General features: G+C 34.6%; 1 protein-coding gene across 2 annotated transcripts in view; it reads right to left on the reverse strand.

The window, feature by feature from the left end:
- TOP2B (DNA topoisomerase II beta) overlaps positions 1-22,983 on the reverse strand; it is an 88,853-nt gene that overhangs the window by 9,231 nt on the left and 56,639 nt on the right. For both annotated transcript variants that reach the window (XM_007505183.3, XM_007505182.3), the window contains exons 21-33: positions 21,993-22,224; positions 19,841-19,975; positions 18,734-18,934; positions 16,422-16,617; positions 16,189-16,280; positions 13,212-13,367; positions 12,976-13,059; positions 10,789-10,986; positions 9,782-9,926; positions 7,324-7,485; positions 4,209-4,404; positions 2,969-3,048; positions 126-236 (exon numbers count right to left, since the gene is read on the reverse strand). In XM_007505183.3, the coding sequence (XP_007505245.1) occupies positions 126-236; positions 2,969-3,048; positions 4,209-4,404; positions 7,324-7,485; positions 9,782-9,926; positions 10,789-10,986; positions 12,976-13,059; positions 13,212-13,367; positions 16,189-16,280; positions 16,422-16,617; positions 18,734-18,934; positions 19,841-19,975; positions 21,993-22,224 (1,988 nt within the window). The remainder of the gene's footprint in view (positions 1-125; positions 237-2,968; positions 3,049-4,208; positions 4,405-7,323; positions 7,486-9,781; positions 9,927-10,788; positions 10,987-12,975; positions 13,060-13,211; positions 13,368-16,188; positions 16,281-16,421; positions 16,618-18,733; positions 18,935-19,840; positions 19,976-21,992; positions 22,225-22,983) is intronic.

The following is a 22,983-nucleotide window of genomic DNA, read 5'->3' on the forward strand; positions in this document are numbered from 1 at the left end:
GCTCATAATTCCACTATGACATTTTACTGTCTGTGATTTCAAGTGAGCTGGTTGATACCCCACTCCAACATGAGTTGTCTCTATGATTTAACAAATGCTTAACAAGTTCATATATAGACACTTACCCTTTTTGGCAGCCACTGTTTTACTTGGAGGTTTTTCTGTTGATTTTAGAGCAAATGAAGGTGAAAAAACAGGGGCAGAATCCTCTTCACAACTGTCAAATTTTGTTCCATCTATAAACAATAAAGCTTTTTTCAGGAAAGGAGCTCAAACAATTGCCCTTATTGTCACTCGTTAACACATATCCCTTGCTAAAATTCGGGCTAGGAAACAAATGTATCAGAGAAAATCCTAGAGAGGAGATGGAATCAGGAGTTCCGATTTTCTAAGATCACAAGGCAGAAACATAAAAACAGCCATGATAAAAATGAAAGGCAAGATTTAACCAAAATATCAATTTAGGTTGTAACATTTGTATCCTTTATCTCAGAATATACATTATTTTAATTTTGAAAGTACAAAATTCCAATTGTTCAAGATACTTATAGTGTAAATTCAATGAAGCTAGTATAAACTAAACACCAAACATTCCTTGTTACAATAAATTCTGTAAAAGTGGTTATTTCAATATCCCAAACTTGTGCTATTTCAGGAATATTAATACTAAGAACTCAAATGCTGAAATAGTACTTAAACTTTCTTACTTGAAACTATAGGTTCTATTCTGATGCCTCATCCTAGTATGGAAGTGACCTCCCTGCATTCCTGAAGGTTCTTCCAGAAGACTACAAACTCAGACAGGTTGTACCAAGTTTTTAAGTATGAGCCTGGTGACAATATTTGTTTTCCACCAAAGAGTTTTTAGAGTAGTTCTAAACATCAATTTAATTTTTGGTCCTCTGGGTATAAATTTTTTGCTCAAATTCCAGAAAGGTAACTAGTATACTACTGAAGGGGTTTGAAAGAGAATGTGGACCTTGTCTGAATTTAGAACCATAGGATTTAGATCTGGAAGAGACCTTAAAAGCTATTCTCTTTCAACACTCTCAATTTACAGCTAAAGAAATTATTAAGTAGAAGAATCAAGATTAAAACTCAGATCTTCTCCCTACAAATTCAGTATGCTTCCATACTTGAAAGGGGCTGGATGTCAGCTTATTTTAGGAGAACTCTTTCAGAAACCCAGATGTTTCAGTATTTAATAGGAGTTATATCCAGTTATACCTTAAGTCTAACAGGAGCTACTGACCAAGGAGGAAGATGAGGTACCAACATGATTTTATGTTTAAAATGTAACTCATATTAACAACAACAATTAGATTGATATAATTTTTCCAGATCACATGAAAAAAAGGTTAAAAACTTACAAAAATATGTCTTGAACAGAGATATCATTTCACAGAGAAATAATAAAATCTGACAATGAGCACCCACTACCAGACACTATTTATTGTTCATCTCTGAACAGCACTACAAAAGAGATAAGATCTACCAGTAGAACTCAAAGGCTTCCATGGAAAACAGAAACATGAGCTCGACCAACAGATGGCTTAATCATATGGAATTTTTACAGAGATGAAGGCATTTTTGATAAAAAATAAAAGACTAGGTCATTGCTACTAGAAATAACTGAAAGATCATCAAGGAGTGTGGACTTACTTGATCAAAAGAGATTCTTAAAAAAAGGAATAGAAACCATGCAACATCACTGAATTAGGTAGCTAAATTAGCTAAATTTTTTAGCTAAATTAGGTAGCTAAAATTCTCTCACCTTTATAAATGAATAGACTACAAACTGAATATACAAGGTATATCTGAATAAAATTGAAGCTTTCTGGAAGAATATTAAAGTTTTTCAATTATCTAGCATTATCTGTTCTCCATCCTTCTTACTTCTGTTTAAGCAAGAAACCCCTTTACAGTCACCCAGGTCCAAACCCCAGGAGTGCTTATCAACTTTTCCTCTTGCTCATGTCCATACCCAGCTTCAAATGCAACCACCTCTAAAAGGCCTTTCCTAATGTTTTTATTGAGAAGAATAGCAGCTAACATATATGTATAAAGCTTTAACACCTTTACAAATATCATTTTCTTCAATCCTTATAGCCACCCTGGGAGGCAGGTGTTCTTTTCCTCATTTTACAGATGAAGAAGCCAAGGCTAGGAGAGGCTAAATGATTTGCCCAGGATCACTCAGCTAATAAATGTCTGGGACTGGATTTGAACTCAAGTTTTCCTGACTCTCTAAGTCCCACACACCACCCAGCTGCTACTAATCTATCATTGATTCTCCAAGATATGAGTGTCAGCCACCTTTTCACCCACCTTAACACCACTTTGTATTTATTTTGCATTCACTTATTCCCCAAACATGCTGTAGCTCACACTACGTTCACACTCACCACGCTGCAGAAACCTGATTTAATGAGTATGACTCAAAAGACAACTTTAAACACTCATCTCCTTGTAACGTCTTAAAGCACATTAGGTAACTGTTCATGATAACAGCTCAAACTGGCACTGCAGGCTGACAGAGCCTTTCCATCTCCGCCACACTGTGATTTAGATGCTCTAATCCTTGTTTTGCCCGAGAGCAAACAAACTCGAACAAGTTAAGTGACCAGCTGATGATTAGATGGACTTCAACATCAGAGGCAAACCCTGTGCTGGTACATGGACATCTCTGTGGACGTGGACTGGCACACGTGTGTGAAGGAATCTGTATCTTCCCACATCCTCACATGTACCCACAAGCCTACAGACACACAGACATGTGTGCATGCATCCCTGTATGCATGTGTGCTCCCCCACAGGTATGGAGTCTTCCTCACTGCACACATGTCTACATCTGAGAGGGCTTTTCCTCATCCCCCATTGGTTTGTTTTGACCAATGACAAGGACACATCTTACACTCCTAAGAATCCCCAATAAGAATAAATGAAAATAAGGAACAAATGAACATACCATCTTCTGACTTCTGTGAATAAGAAGGGAATGAGAACAGGTTCCCAAAGTCCTGGTTTTTCTTGTCATGTGAGGATTTTCTAATATGAAAAAAGAGAAAGTAAGCTCTAGAGAGGCTGTCTCTTAAACCGGGAGCTTTACCTCTAGCAAACAGAATTCCTGCTGCTTTATTCTTTTAATCAGCAGAACAAGCTCTTAATGAACTTTCATATTCCTGTAAAGACAGATATGAGGGTAAGAAGAACAGCTTATGTTACACAGTGCCTATGATTTGCAAAAGCTCTTTCTGAACAATAAAATCGCTATATACATAACAATCTCAGTTATTACTCTTTCACTAAAGGTAAGGAAATAAAGTCATAAAGAGATTAAGAACCTGCCATGGGTCCCCCAGCTGGTTGGAGTGAGCCCAAGTTTCCCCTGAGCCACCTTAAGTTAAAACAAGTTAAACAAAGGCATAAAAACACTATGGTTTTTAATAAGAATCATCTCATCTTCAAATTCAGATTGATCTGCAGCACTGAAGCTTAATTCAAACTCAAACCATAGTTCAAAGTATTCCAATTACTGGAGCCCAAAAGAGAGTAAGTGCTTCAGATACCACCCAAACATGTGTACACATGCCTCTCACACACACACACATGCACACATACATTCTCCCAGAAAACTTCTCTGGAAAGCCTTCCTCTTAGTGCCTCAGTGCAGCTGAGGGCAGGATCTCAGGAATAGCTAAGGGAGCCCCCTTCTCAGGACAGGGCTCTCAGGCTAGTGGACTCTATCTAGGTCCTGAGGCAGAGGAAGCTCAGATAACTGCCAATGAAGAGTTTGGCCAATCTCAGTTGTAATAAGGAAGCAAAGGAATAATTCCTCAAATTTGTTATTTTTTTAAAAACTTAAATTCATAGTTTTGCAAAGAGAGAGGAAATGAAGCAAGATAATTCCTTAAATCAAGGTTGAAGTTCCAAAAGTGAAAGAGCTCCAAACTCTAGTTTCAGTGTTTTCCCCTTAATCAAAGTTTTGACTATGGAAGGCCATCTATCACTTCAACATATAATATTTACTTTGTTTATTTCATGAGAAGAACCCTCCTTTCTCCAAAATGACAAACTGTTTAAGAAAGACAGAGAGGATAAGAATGTCTAAAAAAGAGCACTTTACAGTAAAAGTAACTACTGAGAAGGAAAAAAAAAAGTAACTGCCAAGAAAACTCTACGAGATAAATAAATAACTGTTTACTTACTCTGGAATTACTTTTGGTTTGACTGGAGAAAAAGTGTAGTCATCCTTATCTAAGCCATCTGAGGGAATGAACTCATCATCTCCATCATTTGTCACAGGAGATGCTTTTACTTTCAATTCCTCTAAATCATTATTGTCATCTTCATCAGCATCATCTTCCTCTTCCGAAAAATCAAATGTGTATTTAGGCCTTTCCGCTAGGAAAAATAAACAAAAGCCACAATTATTAAGATGTCAGCATTCAGCCTAATTTAACATCAATGAGCTTAATATATACAAAATGCCTCTTTTAAAAGCATGTCATACTTTCAGGCTGCCTATGTATATCCAGAATAAAGCCCCAAAGTGAGACAATTACATGAATAAATAAACTTAAATATAAATATTTTCATAAGCCCCTCTTTCATTCTTTGGTAGGGACTGGCAGGAAGTGCTCTAACGACCACCTAAGAACCCCAGAATGCCAGAACTGAGGAAAAACATGTAGATCACTTTTTAAAGATGAGAAAGGCAAAGATCTGCCCAAGATGTCACAGCAGGGCACAGCAAGGCAGTAAAGATAGGACCGGACCCCATACCTGGACATTACTCTTTATCCCATAAGCACAATCTCTTTGCTCCTCAGGACTAGTGTCCATAAAGTAGCAAGGAGAGTTACTAAGCATCTCTAAGACAGGACTGAAAACTGTGGGAATTAAGACATTAGCAATATGGGAATTTAATAGATCCAGGGTGGGGGGATATGCAAAATTTAGGAAAAAAAGATCAATAGGTTGTACAAATACCACACAAGTACAAAATTTTAGGTTTATCTAGCAAGCCTATTATCCCTTTGCTTTTGGTATGAAGACCAGCCCAAGGTTTTAGTTCAAAACATGTAGCATTACAAGATATTTTAATTTCCCCTCATGTCCTCAAAACCTCTCAGGGCTAGGCACATAATAAGGACTTAAGAAATTGTTGTTAGTTGACTTAAATGCAGTTGAAATTAAAAAAATACTTCTCTAATACACTATAAAATTAAACAGTTTCTTCACTGCAATCATTTGGGTATTAGAGTAATAGAAAGGATATTGCTATCCAACCAAAATAGACACACTAGAGCAAAAAATATATATACACTATCCCTTGTTTGATGGAAAATGCTTTTTCTCTAAACAAAAGCAACACAACAATGAAAAGAGAAAGAACAACAGTAGCATCAACAAAATGGAAACAACCCTATTATATAACAATCAAGTTTGACTGTAAAGAAGAGATATGAGAATGAACCTTCTCTGCAGAAGGCAGGGAATGACTATGGATGGGAAGCCTGCATGTACTATTGGAATGGCCTGATAATTAGTTTTGGTGAATTGCTTTTCTTTCTTAAATTGTATTTATACAGACATACATATAAATATGTGTGTATATAATTATATACATTTATAATTGTGTGTATATATATATATAATTTATGTAAAATTATTTTGCTTGAGATAGCACCAGGACAATATATATTTATATGTGTATATTGAAGGATATGTTTGTATGTTTTTATACATATATATTGTTCTACATGCACATACATATATATATGTGTGTGTATATATATATATATGTATATATATATGCACAGATATAAAACAGTAACAATAAAGTGGGCACTTGATTTGTTTTAAAACATATGAAGTTGGAGTGTTAAGGAATTTTAACCTAGGACAGATGTAGAGTGTTAGAATGACTCTTAAGATATTATCAGATCCAACCACCTCATTTCATAGATAAGGAAACTAAAGCCCAGAGAGGCTAATAAGGGCCTTGCCTAAATTCATATAGTTAAGGAGCAACAGACCTAAGCTTTATACCTCAATTCTCCAGATCCAATAAGAGCCCTTTCCACTAAACCATACTGCCTTTGAGTTAGACAGTGACATATACTCCTAAGCCCAGTTGTGCTTGTCACTATCACTTCTCAAAGCTGATTGAAAGTCAGGTTCCAAGAGCTATAAGTATACAGTAGTAAAATTTACGAAGTACAGAAGAAATTCATGTGATAAAGTGTAAGAAGATACTAAAAATGGAAGACAGTGCAAAGACCTCTTAGAAGTCCTAGATCTGTTTCACAATGGACAGGGAACAAGGCTGGCTACCACATGAGTCTTTTCCTTCCTAAAATGTTTCAATTCAGTATTGTGAGAACAGCTCCAATTTTATAAAGAACGTTTTAGAAATCAGGATTCATTTCACAGAAATATACTGTGTAGCCAAATCAGCCAGAAAGAATTTCTTTATTAAAGTGGAATGCTCTTTTCCAAAGAAACAGCATTTCCCACTGGAAATTCTAGTCCATTCATGATTAATTCTATAATGACTAACCTTTCCTATAAGCTTCTCTCTTACTATAATAGCTATAAATTAAGTTGAAATTCCCAACTCATTTTCTTCATTTCAGTGGTATTTTTACATATGAAAAATGAGTGAAGTTCTTTGGCTGAAAGAGATTATACACCTTAAGATCTGCTGAAGGGAGTGAGCAGCTAGGTAGCTCAGTGGATCGAGATCCAGGCCTAGAGATAGGTATCCTAGGTTCAAATCTGGTCTCAAACACTTCCTAGCTGGGTGACCCTGGGCAAGTCATTTAACCCCCCATTGCCTAACCCTTACCACTCTTCTGCCTTGGCACCAATACTGATTCCAAGACAGAAGGTAAGGGTTTAAAAAAAATTTTTTTTTAATTACTGTTTGGACATGAACAACTTGGTAGAGGCATTTCAGTGGTATTTTTACATATGAAAAATGAGTGAAGTTCTTTGGCTGAAAGAGATTATAGACCTTAAGATCTGCTGAAGGGAGTGAGCAGCTAGGTAGCTCAGTGGATCGAGATCTAGGCCTAGAGATAGGTATCCTAGGTTCAAATCTGGTCTCAAACACTTCCTAGCTGGGTGACCCTGGGCAAGTCATTTAACCCCCCATTGCCTAACCCTTACCACTCTTCTGCCTTGGCACCAATACTGATTCCAAGACAGAAGGTAAGGGTTTAAAAAAAATTTTTTTTTAATTACTGTTTGGACATGAACAACTTGGTAGAGGCATTTTCTTATATAATATAGTGACCATAAAAAATCTAGCAGTACCAGCAGCTCGTCTGAGCAGAGAGTCTCTTGGAATAATCACAGGTTCAGTTTCTTCCAAATCACTTTCTGACTTGGATTCATCATCAGACCAAGGATTTCTTTTCTTCACTTTCTTTGCACTGGATTTATTGGAAGAGAGAGGCGTTTTTCTCACCCTGGTACCTAAAATCAAATGATTAACATATAGAACTTAAATATTCCAAATTTATGATAACCAGTAATTCTTGGTCATTAACAATAGAAAGCAAAGCAATAATGCTGGCTAGATTATTGGCCATTAGATATTAATAATGTTCATTTTTTAAACATAGTGTTCATAAACATTGAGAGGCTTATTCCAATTGACTTCTACTGAAGATTTTCTCCAATTAGAGGTGAAATGAGGTTCCCTTTTTCTCTTTTTTAGTAAAAATATTTTATTTCACCAATTACATGTAATAACAATTTTCCAAATAAATAAAGGTGAAAAATCATCTGCTTTGATCTGTATTCCAACTCCAACAATTCCTTCTCTTGAGGGAGATAGCATTCTTTGTCTCAAGTCCTTCAAAATTGTCCTGGATGTCGTTTTGTTGAGTGACTAAGTCTTTCAGAGTTGATCAGTGGAATGAAGTTCTGAATGTCATTATCAATATAAAGACAGTTCTGTCTTTTGAGAATGGGGCCTAGCAAAAGACTGTATATCTATTTTCCAAAGATGAACACAAGTAAGTTCTGCTAGGGTCAAAAATCATCTGAGGATGGGTCATCAGCTCATATCTTTAGAGTACTGAAGTACTTCTTTTCAAATAAAACATAGTTAAAAGCAATCTGACTTCTTTCCCCAATATAATTACTGATTGTCACTGTTATCTCCACTAGCTATTATCCCATATCTTTACTCCCTTTTGTGGTTACATTTCTGGGGAAGTCAGTCTGCAACAGAAGCCTCTACTTACTTTCTTCTCACACTTCTGAACTTTCTCCAGTCTGGTTTCTGACCTCATCATTCCCCCCAAACGCTTCTTTCCAAAGTTACCAGTGAACTCTTAGTTGCCAAATTCAATGGTCCTTCCTCAGTCCTCATTCTCCTTGACCTCTCTGCCACCTTGGGACATTGTCAGTCACTCTCTTCACCTCAATATTGTAAACCTCAAATTTCCTTAGACTTATAAATGTTGGAAATTTCACCATTGGGATATTTCATACTTGGAAAATTTCTTACTGATAGTCTATTGGAATGGGAATCCCATTGGCATGGGAGGTTCCTTCTCTTCCCTTCTTAAGATTACTTTAGGACAGAAACCCTTTGCTGAACAATGGAAAGGACTTTGACCTATGCTTAAGCATAGAACAGGAATTTCTTCGAGTCTTGATTGATTTTAGAATTGATACAATGAAGATACTTGGAATAAATCTCCACCCTATTCAGTCCTAATAGGATTGAGTAAGGGCTGCAGCCTAGATCAAAATTTAATTATTCCAATCTCTACCATACTCAAGTTAACAGGATTTAGAAAGGGCTGTAACAAAGGAGTAAAGATTTAATCATTTGAAAAATATGACCTTCAACAGACATGTGCAAAAGCCAGAAACCTCTGGGCGGTCCTGGGTTAAGCGAGAGCCTCCATTGACAGGGAAATTGATGAAGAGTGATTGGTAGATGTGAGAACTGAGGGGAGGCAACTTGGATGGTGTCCTTAAAGATAGGAGGGTCTGGAGAAGGGGGGGGGGGGGGGTTGAGTTTTTGGTCGGTGTGGTTCCTGGGCTCTGAGGAGCTTGCTCTGAAGGAAGCTGAAGGTGGGGGCCTCGGAGACTGTTTCTCCATTTTGGACACGTGAGTAATAGGGACTGATCTCTTTTCTTTGCCCCAGCTATCTAAGGGCTTGGGCCTTTTGGCCCAGCCTAAACAGAAGGGGTATTTAAGCCCTATTCCCTTCTCTCCCCTTTCTCTCTATATATATATCTCTAATTCCTTTCTTGCTCCTATTGTAATTAAACTCCAAAAAAGGCTGACGGCTGACTTGAGTTTTTCATTTAGGAATTACATAGCTGATTCCTTGGCGACCTTAAATTAATATATATATCAGTCTTTTAAGCTGATTCCCTTGTAACAATATTCAAGGCATCCTTCTTCTCTCCTAGTTCTCCTCTTACCTACCTGACTGCTCCTTTTCAAATCTTTTGCTGGATCTTTTTCTAGGTCACATCCTCTCACTGTACGTAGCCAAGACTCTGTCCTACATCTTCAACTTCTCTCTCTACCCTACTTCACTTGGTGATCTCTTCAGCTCTAATGGATTTAATCACCATCTTTGTGCTGATGATTCTCAAATCTTCCTATCTTGCCCTAACTTCTCTGGTGACCTCCAAACTCACATCTCCAACATTACAACTCCTATTGGCCATCTCAATCAGGCACTTAATAAATGCTTATTGACTGGGACAGCTCTAATTATTTTATACACAGGTAGCTTACCAGGCTCCTTTTTCTCCCTTTTGGGCTTGGGTCCTTTTGGTGCAGGAGTAGATGTGGTCAGGGAATCTTCTCCTGCACCTTCTGCAGGGGTGATGCTTAATTCATCATCAAATTCCACTTTGACTGCCGTTGGATCAAGTTCCCCCTAAATAGGAAAAAGGAGAGTGAAGATGAACAGACTTACAAGAAAACAGTGCTGTCATTGCATGATGTAGGGATGTTCTTATGTTTGATGCATCATCTGCAAGAGTTCACCAGTCTGTAAGAAAAGTATCCTGAAACCCAGAATGGTCAGATGGAGACCAAGAGCAGAGGACCTGAGCACTACAGCAAATGATGTTCCTCATTGGTACAACTTTCAGAGCTCGGGATATAGTAGGTTTCCTCTCTAGCAAAAATAAGGTCTCCAGCTTTTTTAGCAAGGAAGGCACTTTTGGACTGATAATTATGCAAACTGATTAGCTCCTTTAAGATTCCAAAGTACAGCTCTAAATATGCAAAAGATGCATTAAAGATATCATCCAGGAAATGTTGGGACAAAGACAGTCAATTATATTATCAGGAGCAAAGAACAAAGGATAGGCAACCCAATTGTTACTTGGATGACCAAAGAATGTTAAATAATTTCCCTGGAAGGTCTTCAATGAAGTAGACAAATTCTGTATGAAATATTTATAGTAAAACATAGTACCAAGAGATACTCATATTAATTAGATTTGGGGTCAGCTTATAGTCTTACATTGAAAATTCTTGATATCATAAAGCAAGCTAGTGAAATCTGGTTGTTAGCTATTTTTTGAACTTCATAAGAAATATTCCCTCTCTCACTTAGAGACAATGATCAACAAAGGCAGGAAACAAAAATTTAGGGCCAGAGTGAAAAAACAAAGTTGAATATCCTAACCATCACTTAATAGATCAATTATTCTTCATATTTTAATAACACAACTCCAATGAGCTCTACTGGCATAAATGGGTTAAAGTAAGAGGTGCACATTTTTATCTACCTTCTTTTTCTTTAGCAGTTTTTTGCTGGCATCAGCCTTCATGGCAGAGGTAATCTGTGGAACAATTCTTCTGCCATGAGGTGATGGCATAGTCTCTTCCAATTGAAGCTTCTTTATTTTGGGTTTGCCAACTTTACCCTTTATCGCTTTGCCAGCCATTCCAGCCAAAGCATCCTCTCGTTCTTGGGCTTCCACTTTCTAAAAAGAAATCATAAAGTAGTGACAAACTGAAAATTTGCCTACTAGACAAAAATCAATGTAAATATAATAAAACAAAAAAAAATATAAACTTTACAAAAAAGCAATAAAGGATTCTATTACACTACATACTAAATACATCCTATATGATAAAAAGAACAATGGACAAGAGATCAGGCAAACTGGATTCTCAATCCAGCTCTGTCACCCAGTTACACCCATTCTGGCATTTATACTTCCTATCTTTTAGACAAGAAACCTGGGTGGGATGATCTCTAAGATCCTTCAAATTACTTAATTTCATGATTTTATGTTAAAACACTATCTAGATTTACCAGACTCTAGCAAATGATGAGCAAATATGACTTTAATCAGTGACAAATTCTGTCTCTTTGCTTAGATATAAAGATAAGAAAATGTCTAAAATAAATGTTTTATAAAAGTTCAGGTTCTAATCATAAAGTGGTCAGAAAAATTATAGCAAAATGAAAAGGCATCAACTTAGCAATGCTCTGAATGGGGGAATTATTTGTATCAGTTATTCAAATTACAAAAGAAGCCTTCCTTTGATAATGAAAATTCTGCAGGGGAGAATATTTCCAAATCTTGGGAAAAGAAGTCCTTTAAGTTGCCTGGAAGAGTTCCTTTTCCAAGTGTAAGATGGAAGAGATATTTTTAAATGTTTCATAGACTGGTACATATAAGATTTATTTTTGTTTGTGAATCATTTGACTCAATGAACTAGTATAATATTCTTTGACTCAATACAAAACCATCTTTGCAGAGCTACAAAGCCTAAAACCATTAAATCTTGGGAAAAGAAATCATTTTGAGTGGCAAGAGATTGCTCTCAAAGGGAAACAGAGGAGTTTTCCCTGGGGCTTTATAAAGACAAGATAAAAAAATAAATTAAAATTGCTGAAGCATTTAAAGTCATTATCATACCATGTTCAAAAGATCAGATTAAATTATTACTATCAGAATTTGTTTTTTCATTTCCCCAATATTTTCAAAGGACTCTCTCATTCTTTGTGATGTTTGCAAATGTGTATTTTTAATGGAAAGGCACCTCTGAGATTACAGTTGCAGTCAATGAGAAATTATAATTCACTTTACACACATTTTATTTATGAATGTTTCTCAATCTAAGAAGTCTGATAATCCAAAAATAGGGTGACAAGAATTGAATTAGATAAACATAGCTAAAAATGTAAAATATATATTTGCATAATATTGATGTTTAAAAAATAAAAGTTATATTTCTGGCTTTTTATTGAAGTCAGATTATGTCATGACATTTGGATTAACTATAATTTTAACGGGTTAAAGTTTTAAAAGATTCATTATTTTTATAAAATTCTTCAAAAGTTTATGCTTCATTCTAAATTTTGACCTGTTGGGACATTTATAAGAAAGATCTTTGAGAAATTATCACTTTCTAACACTTAGGGGAAAGCTTTGCTTCTACTTTTTGAGTTTACCTGAAATTATCTAAGAAATGTAACTGAAAGTTCCTAGAAGGCAGAAACTCTCACTTTTGCATTTGTACCCACAGATGCTAACACACAATGCATTATACACAGACAGTGCTTAATAAATGCTCATTGTTTTAGTGACTGATTCCTTCAATTAGAAGTTCCTACTAGGAATTTCTTGGCCACCAGAAATTAATCAGGTTGAATCAGAAGTCTGCATTACTTTCAGTCTAAATTACATTTTTAAGAAAGACATTATGAGTGAGAAATTTATACCAATTCAATTTATATGGTTTGGACATTCAACAAAATGGAAATACACTTTATGTTTGAGTTGAAGTTTCTTTAAGCTTAATTCTGTTACACATTAAACCTCTACTAAAAACAACATTTAAAAAATTGTACATGCAGCACTGTAAGGCACCTCCAAAATGATCTAATCCAAAATTAAGTTTGATCCTTATTCTCTAAAACGTCATTCTCAAAATAAATTTCCACATAGATTATAACATACATCAAGTTCTTCAACAAAAGCTGCTAAATCTTCTTTCCAGAGATCTGAAGGAGATTTTCTTTTAAGATCATTGAGTTCTCTTCCCTATAATAAAAATATAACAGTTAACTACAAGGTTTAGCATGGTCCTTTAAAAACTCATAATAAATCACAACATGAAATATTGTATGTATAGAAAACAGGGATACTGATAACATTGAAATAGGTTGAAAATATTTACTATGCAAAATTCATACTTTTGTATCTCTCTGCTTAATTAGTTCTTCAACTTTTTCTTTAGTAAGACACCAAAGTGACATATTTAAGATGTAGTTAAAATCAGGGCCTGAGGTAGTGCCCGAATCAGAGGAACTATCATCACGCTGGTTTTGTGTTTCTTCCTCTTCTGCTGCCTGGAAAGAAAAAATGCAATTAAACTTTCCATAGTCTCCTGTACATTAATAACACATATTTAAAGTACTAAAATAATCATCCTAATGACTTAATGTTCTCCCTTGGGTGGAAGGAGCTAGGGGAAAGAAGTATATTTTGGAAAGACTCAATCTTAAGAAGAATATGTTTATATGGCAATTTATTCAGGAAGCTTATATACAATTAGTTGAGCCATTAAGTCATGAAAAAAAATCTAATGAGTGACAGAGTTGAGCCTCAATATATATCAATAAAACATAGAACCCCTGAAATTGTCAAATTTTCATATCAGGGAATGATTGTGCAATTTCAAATTTTAAAAATTACCTTGTGTATTATAAAATGGAAAATGCTTTCTACCTAACATAGAAGTCTTATTAATCATAAGATGACTTATAAACAAGAAAAAGAGCCTTAAAATTTAGTAGGTTATTAAGAACCAGATTAATGAGTTAGAAGAATAAGAAATAGCAGAGTTGTACTAAAATTGTATTTGTGAAATTATTTTTTACAAAGAATAGTCTCCAAAAAGTCCTAAATGACATGTTTTGGCATTAATTTTCAGCTAGCAAGTATTTATATATATATAAATATATATATAATAGTTAATGTTAAAAAATATGTGTTGCTCCATTTAATTTTTGTTGCCACTGTATGTTAATAAGTTGTCATTTTAAATATAAAAGGATAATCTTTAAAAGCATGTTTGTTTCTCCATATAAGTTTCTCTTTATAAGTATATTTATTAATCAAAGTGGAAAGAAAAAATAAACAAGAAATATGATATAGTTTTATTCATCAATGCTGTTGTGTTGATGAACAAAAAATATCCATCAATAAGTTTACTGTTATAAACAACAGCAACTTTAAATTTTTTTAAACATTGTAAAAAACATAACATAAAGTTATACTTTGGTTGTAAGTCATTACTAAAATTCATTTCACAGTATGCTACTGCTACCAAATCAGATTTAGATAAAAACCACTAACACTCTATTTGGACTGAATTCTAGTGATTCACAAAGCAAATTTTGTGAAAATTTTTAAAAAGTATAATAACCAGTGGCACCAGCAATGTAATTTATTCTGACACATTTAAAAATCTATTTTTTAAAGGTCTATAATTATTTGTTTGTTTACTAAATGGTAGCCTCTCAATCTTGAGTATTTATTTTCTTCCTCAAATGTTACTTTAAAAAATACTCATTAGTATGGATGGTTTAGGAAAACTAAAATTAGGTACATAAAGCAGTCCCTTTTACTACCTCAAAGTCCCAGAGATAGGGGGCAGCTAGGGTGGCTCAGTGGATTGAGAGCCAGGCCTAGATCCAGGAAATCCAAGGTTCAAATCAGACCTCGGACATTTCCCAATTGTGTGACCAATTCACTTAACATCCACTGCCAGAGATTACATGCAGTTAAATTGAAACTCACTATAAATTGTGTATAAATTTGCTGCTTGCCACACTATTGGCTGGGTATTCACATGACTGGAGCCATTTATATACTACAATTCAAATTTAGTATTTTACTAATCCATTATTTCCCCAACTTTGAACTGTTACAAGGATGGATATTGTAAAATAGCAACTCAGTGTAGCCTAAGAGTGAGGGACGAGGAGAGGAAGAGAATTAAGAGAGAACATGAGCAAAGAGAAATAAGAGTAATGCTAAGAGGATGAGAGGGTAAAAAAAAAAAGCCCAAAATGAGCACAATCACAGGAAAACATTGTAATTCATTTGGGGTTTGCCCCCTCTCTGGCCAATTTCTTTTCCTAACCTTTATAATCTACTAATCTAGACTTTCAAGAACTATGTCACATAATTTACTTAAACTTTTATTACTCTAAGGAATTCTATTGACCACCCATCGAAAAAAGTCTTATAATGTAGGAAAAACTAGTAGTCTAATTTGATGAAGGTTGTGAAGGCATTATGATTGAGAACTTTTAAGAAAAAAAAAATTTAAGTTCCCACTCAATTTGAAATGCTATAACCCCAGATATAAAAATAAAATGTTAAAATTTTATACAGTTTAGTATACATACACAAGCTCCCCAAAGTTTCCTAACACTAGTTATTTTATATCTCTTCACTTTTTCATTTTTGTGTTCTCAATCATAATGTTTTACCAACATTTTAAAAATGACCATTGCTCGGCAATTCCATTTGTTGAATGGATATTGTATGGTTCAATGATCTGGAATACATGGCTCAATTAGTAGCCTTTTAATGTGCATCCCAAAAGTTCAAGTCCCTGGAGAAAATCCTTTATAAAACCAAGCTCAGGGCTCAGTACACAGCTGACTACCCCTACTGAGCTTTGGACTTTGTCATGTTCCCAATGTGAACTAGGACTGGTCCAAAGGAGTGGTGGCTGCCATGTCCTGGCTATGCTTTTACACTATGTAAAAGTGTAAAAGTTTGTGTCCTCCCAGTGCAACTCCCTGACCACAAACATGCACCTCACAACACCACCACCACAACGGACACCCTGATTGGCAGGCTCAGGAAAGAGGTCCAGGAGACTGAGCTACCTTTGCACACCTGGAGTGAGTGCTCCAGGCCATGGCTGAGTCACACTGGCAAAAGGCTTTGGGGTAGGTGTGCACTGCAAATCCCTGTGCTGTATCTGTTCTGGGGATAAACAGAAGACTTAGTCTCCAGAGAGCACAATGCAGCACCTTTAGCAGCACTAATGTGACAATGCAATACTTAGGGTTTGAGCTGGGGTTTCCACTGATTTGCTTGAGGGGGTGTTTTTAAAAGCTTCTCTGAATGTCTTCTTCTGCAAATGATTACCTTTTCTTGTGCTTCTTTCCAGGCTTTCACTGGGTCAGATTCATAACCTCTCTGGACTAACATTTGAATCAAATCTCTCTTTGACCTATTCTCTATGTGAGGGAAAAATAAAATTAGGATCAAGAAAAGAGATTCATTTTGTATATGTTTATATTCTATTGATCAAAATGTCTTCTATTAATAATAAAGTTTTTTCTACTTTAATGTTCCAATTTTTAAAAGTTTCATCTTACCTATAGTAATTTTCCCTTGTATCTTCTCTAAAATGAAGCGAGCTTGATTGTTTAGCTTGGTGGATTCTGCCCCCAACATTCCCACAAGCCATTCCTTACGTAAACTATAATAATTTAACCTTAAATCAAAGAACTCCTTCAGAATATCTTGTACAGTCTCATACTTCTTCAGACATCCCATGTGGTCAAACAGCACCTATTCAAAATGAAATTTTAAAATAAATCAACTTTAGATTTCTATATTAGCATGTGTATTTGCTTACTTTTCAACTGTTACATTTGGCCATCTGAATTCTACTTTGTATGAACATGCACAGCCTTTAACATAAGATTTCAAGAATATGTCTTTAAATATTTCTGTAGAAGCTATATAAAAGAAACCTTATGCATTTGCAGTGATGACCTTTGTTAGCTAAGAACACTTTCCAAAATTTCTATAAAATCCCCAGAGAAATTTTCCTTTCAGCCTAAAAATTTCCATATTACTTTTCTATTCCAAGACTTTCTTCTAAAGTTTGAAAAAAATTGCTCATTTAAAAATGAAGACATATGCCATATTCCAATGTGTGTTTGCCTTTCCATGGATTTTTTTAGAACCCCAAGTTATGTTCAGATTTGCCCATTTTTACTTAGTCAATGCATCAATGCTTTCCCAATGTTTTTCTTCCTCTATATCTTCAACTCCTCCATTAACAGTTCTTGGCAAAGTATGTCACGACTATTTAATACGTGGTCACAGATCTAGAGCTGGAAGGGACTTCAAAGGCCTTCTTGTTCAGCTCTCTCATTTTACAGAGGTGAAAACTAAGGCCCATACAAGCCAAGTGTCTTCTCCAACAACACACAGGCAGGAAACAATCATCAGAGGTGAAATTTGAATCCAAGTTTTCAGTTTACGCTTCCCAGTTATCAGAATTAGCTAAACCATTAATGATACCTATGGCATACCCCTAGAACATTTTTCTTTTTAAGCTCATTCATCATTGGTCTTATTGGCATTCCCACTCCTTTTTTTCACCCTTTATTTTACAGGAATATTTTCTGAAAGAGTCTTGGAGGACAATTTTGGGAAATAAAGGCAATGTAAAAAACAAAAGATATCAATATTTTTTAAGTCCATCAATCCTTGGTAGCAGGTGTTTACATAATGTACTTTTTTATAAAAGTAAAATGAAGAAAAATTCCAATTATTTGAGGTTTTTCATTATTAGGATTATGAAAAATTCAGAGTTGAGTTGAGTCCTTTACCATTCATGTTTGTTGAAGGAACGATATTTTTGACAAGGTATGATCATAAAGTAATGACATTTGTCTCATGGCCACAGAAACACCGACAATCCATTAAAATGCATTGACTAAGCATCAGTTATGTGGCCAGCACTGTTCTACACACTGCAAGTACAAAAGAGTAAATGAATAAGCATTTACTAACTGCTCACCATGTGGTAAGCTAAGTGGGGAAACAAAAAAAAGGAAAAAACCCAAAAGAGCACTCGCCCTCAGGGAACATTACCTTCTATTAGAGGAGACAATATGTATATACAAAATCAATTCAAAGTGATTTGGTAAGAGGCCTGAGCAACCATGGGAAACAGGAAATCCCTGCTGGAGAAGATGGTGGCTCTTGGACTGGGTCTAGAAGGAAATTAGGCACTATTCTAAGAGGCACAGGTAAGGAAGGCTGCATGGCCTGCACCAAGGTACAGAAATGAGAGAAGCACTGTATTAGAGATGAGGAATGGCAAGGCCAGCTTAGCCAGCACACCGTGCCTGGTACCTACTAAGTGTTTAAATGCTTTATCTATCGAAATTTTAAAGTCTATACAACTGACATTTAAGTTTTCTTTTTTAAAAACCCTTACCTTCTATCTTAGAACAGATACACAGATACTAAGCATTGTTCCTTAAGACAAAAGAGTGAGAAAGCCTGGGAAATTGGGGTTAAGTTACTTGCACATAGTTAGAAAGTGACTGAAGCCACATTTGAACCCAGGTCCTGGTACTAGATGTACAGAGCTACTGGGCTGCTCCAACATTTATGTTTTCTTAAGGATAGTTTTAAACAATTGAATAGTACTCACTATCAAAATCACTAAATATTTTCACATGAAATAATAAAATAGAAATTATACAAGATATCATAAGACAGAAATTCTTTCTATATAATCACATATTACTATATTTCCTAATGATAGCTAATTAAGGACCATAAACAACTTGGGGGGGAAAAGTCAGGCTTCTATATCACCAGTTCCATTAAAATCAATACTCCAACAATGTAAAAGAAGAGTTTAATAAATTCATTGAGTTACCATAGAATTACAAGTAAGAGTGGTCTGAAGTTTAAAGACTTTATGCAACCCAGCAGCTTCTGCTTGCACAAGTTTTTCTTCTGTCATCTTCACCACAAATTTCACAGTTGTATCTGTGTGATATTCTTTATAATCAGAAATTAATGCTGGTGTTTTGTCTGTTCCATTCAGCATAGGTTCTAAAACCTGTTCTTTGTATACCTGTAAGAATGTAAAAATGAGATCAGCAATTTACTGATTACCAAAGAAAACATTGAAGCTTTAAAGTTTAAGAGTTTTGCCATGTAAAAATCTTAATAATTGTTTTTCTAGTTTCATTAAAACTAATGTGTTCAAATATTTTAAAAATTATAATAGTATTTTGTTTATACAAACGTCCCTTTTTTATTTACTAGCTAAGGAATTCATAGACATCCTATGCCATAAGACTTTGAATAGTTCAGGGAACTTTTGAAAACATTTATCTGCTTCTCACCTGGATCACTTTTTGTCCATCACTAAATCAGGTAATAGAGACCGTCTTAGGGAAGATAGAAGATAGCATGATTCAAGCCACAACTTACTAGCTTTCTTCCATTCTCAGAATAGAAAAGGTAGAGAGCACAAAGAAAAATCTTTGGCATTTATGCCACATCCCTAATCTTCCCCCTTTATTTCAATGAATGCTTTAAACTTTGCAACATCAGTTATATGTCCCATGACATGATTTCAGTGGGCATTATTTTTAAAGCCAAAAGAACAATAAAAATCTACCACACCTGACCAAATAAAAGCACTATTATTTTACTTCTACCTTCTAAATTAGTGAGAGGAGCTTTAAATTCAACTTGGAACATATTATGAACTTCCATAAACTTTCAAGTTGTTAGTAGGGAAAAAAAAACCTATGTATTTAATTAGATACACATTAGATGCATATACCTATATATGTGTTTGAGAGACAGAGATAAAGTACAGTCTGAATATCATTTATTCAGATTAAAAACCACTTTCAATACAAGTAAATCCAGATGCTACAACAGAAAATTTAAAATATTAATTAAAATTAAATTCCAAGTTTAACAAATAACTTAGAAATACTAATCACAATCATGCTTTTATACTAACCTGTGTCCATGTTCTAACTGGAAGCTCTGTAATCTCTACTGTATTTCTATCCACTACAAATATTTCACCACTAACGGCATACTGGTTCTGGCCAATTTCTTGAATTGTTCCTTTAAAATTTTTGTAATTTGGAAGCTGTAAAAACACAAATGAAAAGAATTTATAAAATTCAAAGAAACTTGATTTTGATTTCTCTTCCATGTTCTGAATCCATATATTCAAATGCCTAATGGATTTCAGCAAGGTTCAGGCTCTTGGTATCAACTTACCTATTTCTTTTAGTGGTGCCACCATTCTCCCTGTTGTACAGGCTCAAAACATGGTTTTATCTTTGAACTCTTCTCTCATCTAGTTGGTTACCAAGTTATGTCAAGTCTTCTACAATCTCCAATTTTCCCTTTTATTCAATTCCCCAAACCACTATGACAATTTACACACATGTTACCTATGTCCAGAACAAAATGAACTTCTCGTGATCTATCTTCACGGCTATGATTTTTTTCTACTTGAAGCCCGGCCACCAAACTAACCTTTTTTAATTATAAAACTCTTAATCATGTTCCTTTTCTGCTCAAAAACATTAAAGATTTCATAACCTTGAGGAAAAATTCCAGACATCTTAGCCAAGTATTCATTTAAGCCCTTCTTCCTCTAGCTCCAATATAACTTTTATGGTTTATTCCTTAGAAACCATTTGCCCAAACTCTCTCCTTTGGACTCACATGTTCTCCAATATACCTTCACTTAACCAATCCCACTTTTGCTCATACCATTCTATCTCCTTGGAATGCCCTTTCTATCTCCTCTCTGCCCATCTAAATGATATTTATCCTTTTAGACTTGGGCTTTCACTTCTTTAGCCTTCCAGCTCCCACTTAGGTTAAACACCATGTGGTCCCTCTCTCAACTTTAGCGATTAATCATATATTACCTTTAGATAACTCTTCTATCAGTGTCTTGAAGAAGTATTTAAATCTTTTGCTTATTCAAATGCTCATTTCTTGTTTCCTTAATTAAACTGAAAACTACTTGAGAACAGGAAGTGAATCTTACACTTCACTATCTCATATGGTACTTAGGACAAAGTAGGTCATTAAATTTTTGTAATTATTAAATTAATTTTTCTTAAACTTTTCTAGTCAATTCATTCAATATTTTAAAATTCTTTAATAAAATTCCTATATCCAAAATAATTTAATGCAAATATGGCAATAATTAAACATTCTAGAAATACATCAATGAAGACTTTAAATAACTCTAAAATTTTTTTCAAATTTTTTCTTTATATGTCCCTGGACAAAATTTCCAATGAATTTTTAAATCATGAGAAAGAAGAAAAACACTCTCTGGATAGGGTAAAAGTGGTTTTTAAAAAAAAATAATCAGAAAGAGAACAGGAATCAGAGGGTAAGAAAGGAAAATTAGAAAAAAAAGTGTATAAAATATATGGTATTCCTACTGTTAATATCTTTATAGGTTTCAAGTTATTCTGTTAGTTTAGGGATATGCATTATTATTCACAGCTAAATTTGCTCTTCACATTTGGTATATTATAGAGGTAAAATAAGAACTAAGAAAATTGCCATACATTATTTTTCTTCCCCAATTTTATGGGGTGGAAAAAGAAACTTTAATCCCCAATACTCTAGATTTCCTAGAGACTTACATCTTTAAGATATAAAGCCATCTTTATAGTCCTACTACATGACAAATATTGTATAAATATGTTTATTGATGGCAGCTAGGTGGCTCAGTGGAGAAAGCCAAGCCTTAAGATGAGAGGTCCAGAGTTCATATCTTGTCTCAGACACTGACTAGCTGTGTGACCCTAGGCAAGTCACTTAACCCCAATTGCCTAGCCTTTACCTCTCTCTTTTGCTTTGGAATTGATACTTAATATTGATTCTAAGACAGAAGATAAAGGTGTGTGTGTATATATATATGTATATGTGTGTGTGTGTGTTTGAGTGTGTGTATATATGTTTATTGTTGGACATATGTGCAAATTTATTTGAAACACACGTCCTAAATTAATTCAAAGAGCCTTTATTGGTACAACATACCCCAGGGGGGAAAAAAAACCTGTTCAACATTTTTACATATAGTGTTGCAAACTATTAGAAATACAACCTAACAAATGTTAATTTATTACCATGGGATGAGGGTCCAAGCCATCCAACATCCGTCTGACATTGTTCACAATCTCTCTAGCATCATAATTGGGAAGTTTACAAGCCCATCCTGTACCAATGCCCTCAGCACCATTTATTAGAACCATGGGAATAATGGGCATATACCACTCAGGTTCTACACGCTGGTTATCATCATAAAGGAACTTAAGGAGGTTGTCATCCACTGAAGGGAAAAGCAGCCTTGCTAGAGTGCTAATTAGAAGAAAATACAGAAAATAGAGTATCTGTTGAGATTTGGTTATGAAAAAGTTAATAGGTAGAAATTTCACATTTTACTTATATTTATCTTACTTCAGGAGTTTATTAGTAAAAATTATGTATAATAATTTCCAGCTCAATTAAAATAAGATACACAAAACATTCCATTTTTTCATTACCAAATACTTTCTTCCACTCAGATGAAAGGTTAAAATAATAGAATTTTATATTATCTACTTAGTATTTATAGAAATTAATACTATGGGACTCTCCAACTCTAAATCTATTCATCCATAACCTTTCATTTAAAAAATGCTGATTAATGTATAGATTTATCTAAACATATGTTTCTAACATATGTAATCAATGTATATTCCAGTCTACTGTAAGAATGCACAATGTAATAAAAGACAAGAAATTCTTACATTGCTTAAAGTATATTTCACAAGAATTCATAAAAATGGAAACACCAAGACTTGTACACTCTTTTGGATCATTTAGCAGGTATGGCTATTTAAACTGTGAGACTAAATAGAAAATAATGATGCATTATTATACATTGGCAAAGGCACAAGTCTCCATTTTAGTTCAATACTTCATCTACTCCTAGATATGGGGCTTTCTCAGTAAACCTAATATAAACTGTTTTCATTCTTTGACTTAGTAGAGTCATCAAGACTTGATACAGCCAAAAAATTCGTTACTTTATGCCCATCCTAGTGATGAATCTCTCCAGTTAGTTTGGTTGGTTCT

Source organism: Monodelphis domestica, chromosome 5 (genome assembly GCF_027887165.1).
Source record: "Monodelphis domestica isolate mMonDom1 chromosome 5, mMonDom1.pri, whole genome shotgun sequence".
Classification (NCBI taxonomy): domain Eukaryota; kingdom Metazoa; phylum Chordata; class Mammalia; order Didelphimorphia; family Didelphidae; genus Monodelphis; species Monodelphis domestica.